Below are 10,985 nucleotides of genomic sequence, written 5' to 3'. Positions count from 1 at the left end.
TACTGGACATGCTGGAAGAATATTACAAAACAATATTATATAAGTTGATCCAAAACGTTCCTTTCTCTGAAGCAGAGTTGTTCTTTGCAGCAGATTGGCACAAGGGGAGATAAACCTCTTATTAATGATAATTGATTGCTTAGATAGAGGCAACCTTTGCTTACGATTAACGCGAATCTACCTGTGTTTAAAAGGTAAAATATACAAAAATACAGAACTGCTAGGGAAATTTTAAACGGAAAATTCCTAATAAATTCACATAATCAAAAGCTCAAACTCAGATCTAACGAATGGAAAACATCTGTCATATTCATGACTTAGTAATAGCAATTCCGTATGCATATGTAGAAAATGGTGGATTAAAATGGTTTTTATAGCTAATGAAAACCTCTCAGTTGTATGACAGTCGCATTGAATTCCATTATAATTGACAACAATGCCTCTGTGAACAAAATAATCAGACATAATACATACAGGGGAAAAGGTCAAATATTGGATACAGCAGGACAAATTACATAAACAAAAACGAAATACGTAATTGAAAATTGACCATAGCACTGTAACACAATAGTGGGTTGTTTAAATACGTACCGACTCTACCGAGTCACATCATATGTATATAATAAAAAATCAATCTAATCAAAATATTGATCTCTAAATTCGTTATACTAAATACATGACATATGAGTATAACGAAATCAGAGATCGTTTGTTTTAATTAGATCGCATTTTCTTGAAGAATATTTCAGCTGTCAATCTGTTATTGTTTTTTTTTTATCGAGGAATTGTGGTTGTCAATGAATTAAAGCTTTTGTTTTTCCAATTAGTATTTACCGCGTTTTCAAATCTTTATTTTTAAACACAAATCCAAGTAAAGTCTTAAGTAATACTCGACCGTATCAACTTGACACATAGTACATGATGGTCTTGAAGTATAGAATCTATAGGTATTGATGTTTTTTATCATCTGAACTATGTGTTAAAGTTTTTGGGTTTTTTATCTTCTTGTATATTTTTAATTTTTACTCTTAACTATAAGTCCATTTTTTCTAAATAAAATATTGATCTCTGATTTTGTTATAATTTTTATATATATCAGGGACTTTCTATACTCACCACAGAAAGTCCCTGTATACATATGAAGTATAACGAAATCAGATATCAATATTTTAATTAAATTGGTGTATACAGAGACATATATGTGTATATATATATGTCTCTGGTGTGTAGATACAAATGACAAATGTAAACTTTGACAATTAAAACGAGAGAAATAAAGGCAATATATTATTTATAACACAATCAACGAAAGCAATATAAGTACAGAAACATACTGCTGAATTACAGGCTCTTGCTGACTTGTAACAGCACGCAAGATGCAGCAGATGATAACACGCAATCATGACTTTTTTTCAGAGACAATCCTGTCGGCAAATGTGGCCAGGTTTACTTGGCAAGTTCGTTGGTCCAAAACTCTCTCCCTAACCTAGGACAACGGTGTTTTAGAATTTGAAAGTTAAGGGGAAATCCCTATGAAGATACCCCTAATAAATATCAATTAAAGAAGGCTAATAGATTTAAGTATGAAGAAGTAGAGTAAAGTGTGTTTAAGATCTTATTATATATATAGACTGAACAATCATTCAAAATCTTTAATTATTAATAGAATTTTAAGTTAAACATCAGTCAGTACACGAGCATCTACTCTTTATTCAAAGTGTGTTATTTTTAGCATATATTCTTCAGTATTAAGCCTTGTTGACCCAAAAAGAAGAAAAGAAGAAAGTTATATTTTACAAGACCCTTCGGATTGAAGAAACAATTTCCGGAGAATTTCCGAAACTCGTTTCTAGAATTAGAATCTACAGAGAAACATCAACTTCCGGTTTTTCTGACAACCGAAAAAACAAACTAAACTTTGATTTGAAGATTACTTTTAATTTAAGCCCTGTTTTATGCAGTAACCCATGTAAATATAATTCGCATACACATTTTCACTGTTTACTTTTACTAATTGGCCATGGCGATAACAATACTGGTATACCAGGCAGTAGTTTCAATTTTATTTTAGTCGTGTGTTTTTATAATTTTTACCAACCAAGTGACACTGACAGTTCCCAAAAAAAATTTATCATACAGTTACAGTATTCAACCTTCACCCTAAACTTTTGTGTCCAGAAGCTAGAAGCTCAGAAGCTCATTTTTTTGAAAATGTTAGTTGGATTCTGTTGGCTTGTAGCATGTGTAGAGAAGGATTTTACAATATTGTACACGCCCGAAAGCAATTTTACAATTTTGTTGTAGGACCACAGGCACTTGTTTCTAACCATGTGAGGCCCCACTATCAACAAATGTTGATACTTTGATAGTGAGGCTTTCCATGGAGAGAAACAAGTGCTTGTGGTAAGAATGTTGGCTCTTCTTGTTTTTGAATTTTTGCCAGATAATTGAGGAATCCTCTGGTTTAATCAAATGTAGTGCCATTAAAAAAATGGCCCACTAACCCCTACTTTTCTTTTGATAATTTCATTACATATAGTTTAAAATGTCATCTTTGAAAATCTTATAAAAAACTTGTTATCTTTTAATAATTTTAAAAGAGAAAAGACACCAATCACAATGAATTAATCATGCCAATGTTTAGTGAATGAAAAATCAAGGGATAATTGTTTCCCTCCAAATTTTCCATGGCTTATATCTCAAAACCAAGCACACTTCCCGTAATTATTTTCAGCTTTTTTATTGCTTATTATCTATATACTTTCAATTAAAAACAGTCTTGTAAAAAGCCTGTTATTTGAAACAGAGAAGTGAAAATCCTTAAGGGTAAAGCCTGACAATCATTATTGTAATATGAGCTTCTTCTAGTATTGTTACTGTCAGACATAATTATCTTTTTAAATTTATGTTTTATATTGATAAACAGTCAAGAATAGGAATTTTGGCATAGTTATTAAGACAAAGAACTTTGCTTAGCTTCTTATAGAATATAGATGTGTTTTTTAAGTCCTGTATTTACCTATTGACAATGTACATGTACCACTGAATTATCTGGAAACCCAATACCAGTAAAAAAAATCTACATGTATTGTTGGAAACCCCCCTAAAAAATTACAATCTACAACATGGCTTTCAATCGGAACTTGCATGATATCCTTTTATACTGGACCTAGCGAAAAATCATAACAACATACCAACTGACAAATGACTGATGTCATGGTAATGGACTTAGCGAAAACTTTTGACGAAGTCTCTCAAAAGTTTACTGTATAAATTACAATACTACTGCACAGGCAATAATACCCTGGAATTGATTGGTAATTTTCTTCTCTGACACAGTAATGTTGAATAGATACAGAACTATCGGAGAAAATTGGAGTAACATCTAAAGTGCCATGCCTTAATTTATTTCTTATTTACATTAATTCATGATATCAAAGAATACTTACAACATAGCAATTACGGCTGTTTTCAGATGACAGCACCACCTACAGATAGAAACATATTTATAACAGGAAACAGAACACAGTAGGGAATAACACAGTGACTGGTTTTAAAATCATTGTTGTTCCATCCATCTAAAGATCTTTTATAACATCATGTACATTTACATCAGACAGTAGTACAAGACTGAAACATAATATGATTCACTATTAACAAATTCAAACCAATAAAGATTCATATAAATTGCATGGTATTTAATTTCCACACAATAGTACAAAGGAACCTTATAAATAGTTATTTGTCAAACAGTTAATAGTTGACTGTTGCAAAGAGCAGATTTCTATATCTAAGAAGCAGATCAAATGAAAATTAAGAACGCCCTTAAATTATTACACATGCAATCATCATGATTATACAAGTTCTAAAAATGAGTATGAAATACCAATTGTTCTCTAAGTCCATGAATATAAAAAAGATGATGGGGTAAGGTTGCCAATGAGACAACTCTCAACATGAGACCAAATGACACAGAAATTTAAAACAGCTATAGGTCACTGTATGGCTTTGTTTGTTAAAAAAAAATTGGATAAGATGATACATTTTAAAATTAATCATGTATGATGACCACCAGTCAGAAATTAGAAAACCAATGGAAAGCAGGGTTGGCAAAGTATTACCCGCCCGGGGAAAACCCAGGTGGGAATTCCCGGGTTTTCCCGGGCTGGGCAATACTCCCAGAAATGGGTAATACTGGGTAATACTGGGCAATAAGACTTTTTAAGCTTATTTTAACACAAAATAGTAAAGTCTTGTTGTAGTTTCATAGTGTTATAGCTAAATATATACATTTTATAAAGATAACCATTGAGAGTCATGTTTCTAGAAGATTGAAAATTCAATTTCATTCTTTTCTCCACTACTTCTATGAAGGAAGAATACAAAATTTGAATATTTTAGGATTATTAATACCTTGTTAATTTCCATGTATTGTTTCAACTATCCAAACTTAAAAAAAAATGCATTTTATTGCAGTGTTTATGTGATTTATAAATTTAAATGTCTATGCAATCATATTGCTAAATAAACACCCTACAGGGTCAAGTCATTAACCCTTATAGAAATGAAAAGGCTGAATATTGTTATATAAACATATCAATGTCCTAATCTGAATAATTACTTATTAATTAGTGATGTAAATATAAATTATGCAAAAGTATTTTTTCTTACATTTTTTTGTTAATTCTTAATGTAAGATATATACATTTGAAAAATGAGTTCTTTGAATTTATGTTAACAGTTTGACCAATCTAGACAAGAGGATGATTTAATAGACTTTCATAAGAGAATTATTGATAAAGGCCTTTTCCATTAATATCTGTGTAATGTGTGCCTACATGTTTACTTGTCTCATAGTTGCAAGAATAGTACTTTTTCAAATGTATATACACTTGTATTATCACTCTCAAACAAGTAAACTAATTTATAAATCAAAATGTGTTTATAAATATCTTAAATGTATTGCAATTGAGTTTGATCACTGAATCCTCTTTAAAAAATTCAGGCCAGTATTTTATATTACCCAGTATTGCCCAGTATTACCCATTAAAACCCAGTAAAACCCGGGTTTTCCCAGTATTTCCCACTGGGCTGGGCAATACTCATAAAACCCGGGTTTTTGCCAACCCTGATGGAAAGTACTAAAGAAAGTCTGAAATAGCAGTTGCTACCAACTGCAAACTTTAATGAAATGATATATTACTGATCTCTTTATAAGATTTTGGATCGATTACATTGTATACCCCATTACCATTTGTCTGCAATACTGAATATTGGTAACACATGTATGACCCCAATGCAAATTATAAAGATTTTAAAATTATATGTACATGTACATTTTGTAGGTCAACAATTTAATTTGACCTTTCAGCATTGACGTCCTTGGTTTTCTATTAAGTAACACAGTTGACAGGGTATAGCACCACCGCATTGAATATTAAATATGTTTATTAGACATCTTAAGCAATTTTAGTTTGACTAAATTCTGATTGTTGCCACATCAACTAAATTGTTTGTTTCTATGATACACATACAACATGTACATGTATTGTCATACATGCATACACTTACCGGTACTTAAGAAAACTTTATATTTTTTATAGACATGATTGATAACTTGCGTCTGGTGGGAATAGAATAATGTTGATTTTAAAAGTGTGCTCATTCATGTAGATAGTACTTATATGTATGATTTGAGCTGAAATATCTGTGCTGTACAAGGATGGCAGGAGAAATGACACAACTAGCTAAGGTAATAGTTTTTCATTCTTTTCTGATATAATAGTGTCCTTAGTTATTTAATTTTCCTGCAAAATTATTGCTCACAGTGGTAATTATGTAAATGGACAATACTTTCATCAACAGTCGAACACAGTCATAATTATGTAAATGGACAATACTTTCATCAACAGTCAACACAGTCATTGATCCACCAAAAACAAACAGCTGTGCTGTCTAATTATATACATGTAGTAACAGTACCTTTTTTAAACAAAAATAAAAAAGCTGTTATATTGTTAGATCTTGATATTGGAAGCTGCTGTATATTTACCTTAAAACTGGTACTGAATTTAAAATAAGATTCATAAAAAAAAAAATACAAAAAAATGATGTTCCAGAAAATGGATATCGCCATACCAGTTAAAAAGCATCAGCTATGCACTCTTGTACTACTAGCTATGAACAGCATTAAATGGATTCCATGAGAAAGATGAAAACAGTAAACTATTCTAAACAGTATTATTTGTTCAGTTTATAACTGCCTAACTTGATACATAAAACAAGGAGACATGATATGATTGCACAACTTTTCATTAAAGTTGTATCATATGGATTTAAATCAAATTAAGGTCACAGTACCACATTTAACAGTGATCAAAATATGTACAGTACAGTGAATTTCAATTATTTACACAGCCTTTTTGTCAGAAACAATTATGAAATTAATCGTGTTTGCTTATTTTCATATATATCCAAACTATTTGACTAAGAAAGATACATTTCATTTGAAATAGATATATGCTTTTACCATTTTAATGGTTTACATATGACTTAACCTTTTGATAAGTATGTCACTCTTTATATTTTCTGTTTCAAACATACTTTGATTTTGTTTTCAGACCAAGATTGGTCAAGCTATTAAAGACAACAACTATTTAGAATTGAAATGGTTGATAGAAAATGGAGAAGACATCCATTTCAAGGATAGGGTAAGTCTATATTTACCTAAACATATAAATTTCACTTTTTTTAACACTGATTTTAAGCTTTGTCATATGAAACAGTTTAAAAGATCTACAACTAGAGTTCAATCTATCTGTTTTAAGTATGAACTTACATATATATATATATAGAACTATTAATAAACAAAATTCACGGTATTTAGATATCCCTCTTGCAATATGAACAAATCAATTTTGATTGTGACTGCAATATTATATGTTGGACATCTTAAGGGACGACATCAAAAGTTCAATGAAGGATAAAAAACTTAATTCACATAATTTTTTCACTGACCCCCACACCCCCCTCTTAACTTAATTTGGGAAAAATTTATTGACCAATAAGGATATATGTAAAATCGATTTTAGATTAACAAAGCTTGCAGCAATGTTGACCCCCCCATCCCCAAACTATTTGATTTAAGTTTTTTATCCTACATCGATCTTTTGATGTCGTCCCTAACTAGAACAAACCAATTTCACGTTGTGTGATAAGCCATCATCAGCTTGTTCCTTAGAAAGAAAAGCTAAATACTTGAGCCTACACCCAACCCAACCCCTTTTGTAAAAAAAAGAAGAATGGACAAAAATTGCAAGATTAATCAAAAAACAGTACAAATCTTATAAGGCATTAATCAAATGCCTATACAAATGATATATAAACCACATTTTATAAGTTGCTGTCTGTTTGACTTTTTCCATTTTTTTTCTTTATATATACTTTCTAAATTAAACTATTTGTGTGTTACTATTTCAGAAAGGCAATACTTTCCTACACTATGTATGTAGTATGTACAGACCTGATTGTTTCCATATTTTAACAGCAACCAAACTGGACATTAATGCACAGAATAAGGTACAAAAAAATATAATTTACTTTAGCAGACTTGAGGAGAAATCACTGTTATAAATGTATTTATGCTTTTTGCTGAATGGTTGATTACTTTGATTTAATTTTCAGTTATTTACTTGAATTGGATATCAGAATGAACAAATTCCTTTTTTATAATGCCTTTTCATTCTTATTTCAATTATGTTTTTATTCAATATTGAAAATAAGTAAACTAATTAAAACAATCCTCATTGGTTTAATTTAAATAGATTGAGCTCTAAACCATGTAAACTCATGGGATTACCAAATAGGCAGATTTGTAAAATAAAACTCTAATGGTATATAATTAATTGCATGTGATATGAAAGAAAACTAGCATTTCATCCCCATTTAATCACATAGCATTCATTAAAACTGTCAATATGATATCTTTTCTTTAATATTGTTTTTCTCTCTTATTTTCAGTTTGGTTACACCCCATTGCATGTGACTACATTTAAAAAGAACTGTTTACATGTGTATGATGTCATGGCAAATGGTGCTGATTTACATCTCAAAGATCAGGTAACATATAGGGAGACTCTAAATTTTTATTAGCTTTTTAGTAACTGATATTTCACACAGTTCCTCATTATGATCATCATATTTAATGTTTTAATATGTTTTATGTAAGCCCTGTTCAAATACCAGGGAGGGATAAAGGGATATGAATAGTACACATTTTTGCTGACAATGTACTTTTGTTTTTTATAATAATATTCAATATTGAACTGCAAAAATTGTAAAAAAAGAATCAAATTATTTCAAGTGTTGTTGAGATAAAGTAAAAGAAAAGGTTTGACTGCTGTGTTATTGGTGTAATTTTAAAAACGATACTTTACTGTAATATAAAAAATCTTTGAATTAAGTTTGAAGTAAATACAACAAACAAGTTCAAAATTAGCACCATTCAATTGCCGTCGTGCTTGTTGTTTGCATGGAAACTGACAAGCAAAAAAAACATTCCCTGCCACTTAAAATAAGACTTCAAGAAAGAAGCACTGGTTTCCATGATTTAATGCTGAAAATTTTATTTCTTTTACAGTGGGGAAAGACATCTTATGACATGGCTGCAGAAAATGCTTACTGGAGACAGGCTTATGAAAAATATAAGGTAAGCAGTAATCTCAAGATGTGGAATGAAAAGGTTATGGAATATGTTGAAATGATGTTTGATGACGAATAACATAAGGGAAAAACTCAGGTGTAGAATGACAATTATAAGGTACCTGATAATTTCAAAATGTAGAATGACAAATGAAAGGTAAGGAAATCCAATGACATATTATAAGGTATACAACTGTAGAAATCTGTATACTTTTAGTAAAATTCCATCTGATTATATATACTAATATGTAATTTTGTTTTATAGCCTGGCATGTTTACAGCAGTTCAAGATCATGATGTAAAGAGAGTAAAGGAATTATTACAATGTTGGTTTAAAGTTGATAGTTACAAGGTTAGTAATTAGTATGAATTACTAAAACATAAACATAAGAAGATGTGCCATTGCAAATAAGACATCTGTAAACTGTGAACAAATGACACAAGCTTAAGTTTAGGAAGGATGAAGTATATATTACACTTGTTAGAAGATTATTGTTTTAAGTCAATGAAGAGTGAAGAAAATATTACCATGAGGGCTTAAAATTAGTTGGTCATCACATAATGAGGGAAAATAAAAGATTTCTGACATTGTTGGTTTAAAGCTTATCATTATTTAAGGGATGTAAATGTTAACTGAGAGTTCAAAAGGTTAAAGGAAAATATAAATTTTTCTTAGATAATATAAAACTAGAAAAGTCATACTGATGTCTTTGAATTATTGCATCATTTAGTTGCTATCTCATTTACCCAATCACACACTCTGTTTTTTCTGTATTTATAGATTAAAATAAAAATAAGAAGATGTGGTATGATTGCCAATGAGGCAACATTAAACGGAGGCCACATAATGTAGATGAGTTCCTTTTATTGCTGTCTTCTTAACTAAAACATAGGCAATGGTACAGTTTGGGTCACATTTGATTTATAAAATTTATATGTAATAAAGTAATGTATCACCTTTTTTCATTCATTTCTATTAATTGCAGAATGAGAATTTTTTTTAATTTAGTTTATGCTCTTTTATTTCATTTAGCTGTTATACCATTAATGTCACTTGTGACACCATAACCAAAAATGATATTTGCAAACCTAAACCTTTGATACCGATACTTAAAGATCAGGCCTCAAGGTCATAAAACATGTGGGCATGATTTTTGTACTCAGACTCGAAATTCAACCAATCAAACTGCTGGATTTCATGTTTCGTGCATGATTTTTGTGCTCCGAGCACTGAGCAAAGTATTATGCCTTCAAGGCCAGATGTCCAATAACTTACATTTCTTTAGTTTTATTTTCTTGCCTCTTACATGTATCTATCTGCATGCAGACATGTATTTTGTATAAATGTATATTTTGATAGAATGGTCAAACATTGAGACAGTTTGCAGCTGCACACAAGTTCCATGATATTGTACTTATCTTAGATCAACACAAAGCCACCATGGTGAGTACATCCTGTCATTGTTGTTGCACATTAGACATTTTAGAAAAGAAGGCCAGGTATATTGGAATTGGGTTATGTATTTGACACTCAGAGTAGTGAAATTTTCATCACATTTTCTCAGGGTTTCAAGGTTTTCTCAAACTTGTTAGAAATCTTAATGTAAGATTGCTCTACTGTGTGTCACCACTCAACTTCCTGTTTATAGGTATATAAATAAATTTGGTATTTTTACTGTCTTCTGATTGGTTAAAATTATTAGTTTTATTTTCAATGTTGTCAATTTTGATGGTGACACGCCCACTCTGACATTGTGTATTCATACGCCAACATGTGTGTACGTTGTTATTGTTAATATAAAGAGTTTTTTTAGCTTTATTTTTGATAGAAATTTATTTATAATGAATGGCAATAATTTATTTTGATTTTATTGAACCATAAAACTAATTTTTGACTCCTCACACTTTACATAATCTGCTTCGCGGATTATTCAATGTGAAGAGTCAAAAATTAGTTTTATGGTTCAATAAATTCAAAATAGATAATAGCCATTCATTAAATGTTGAATGGTTTCTCATTTGTCTAAAAACAATACATATCAAAGCTTCATGAAATTTGTTATCAAACTTAAATGAAGACAGCTTTACAGTATATTGTATATAAACTCATCATAGATACCAGGACTAAATTTTGTATTTACATCAGACGCGGGTTTCGTCTACAAAAGACTCATCAGTGACGCTCGAATCCAAAAAAGTTTAAAAGGCCAAATAAAGTATGAAGTTGAAGAGCATTGAGGACCAAAATTCCTAAAAGTTTTGCCAAATACAGCTAAGGTAATCTA

The 10,985-nt window shown here is 30.3% G+C and overlaps 1 protein-coding gene across 1 annotated transcript in view; it reads left to right on the top strand.

Moving 5' to 3' along the window:
* The first annotated feature begins 1,882 nt into the window (after window positions 1–1,882).
* Window positions 1,883–10,985, top strand: part of LOC143085688 (uncharacterized) — a 32,600-nt gene continuing 23,497 nt past the window's right edge. The window contains exons 1-8 of the mRNA XM_076262186.1: window positions 1,883–1,969; window positions 5,604–5,752; window positions 6,621–6,710; window positions 7,480–7,578; window positions 8,020–8,118; window positions 8,639–8,707; window positions 8,966–9,052; window positions 10,061–10,144. Of these exons, the coding sequence (XP_076118301.1) occupies window positions 5,723–5,752; window positions 6,621–6,710; window positions 7,480–7,578; window positions 8,020–8,118; window positions 8,639–8,707; window positions 8,966–9,052; window positions 10,061–10,144 (558 nt within the window). The 5' untranslated portion in view covers window positions 1,883–1,969; window positions 5,604–5,722. The remainder of the gene's footprint in view (window positions 1,970–5,603; window positions 5,753–6,620; window positions 6,711–7,479; window positions 7,579–8,019; window positions 8,119–8,638; window positions 8,708–8,965; window positions 9,053–10,060; window positions 10,145–10,985) is intronic.

The sequence above is a fragment of the Mytilus galloprovincialis genome, chromosome 8, assembly GCF_965363235.1.
Source record: "Mytilus galloprovincialis chromosome 8, xbMytGall1.hap1.1, whole genome shotgun sequence".
NCBI classification, from domain to species: domain Eukaryota; kingdom Metazoa; phylum Mollusca; class Bivalvia; order Mytilida; family Mytilidae; genus Mytilus; species Mytilus galloprovincialis.
This window is presented reverse-complemented; position numbering and strand designations above follow the sequence as displayed.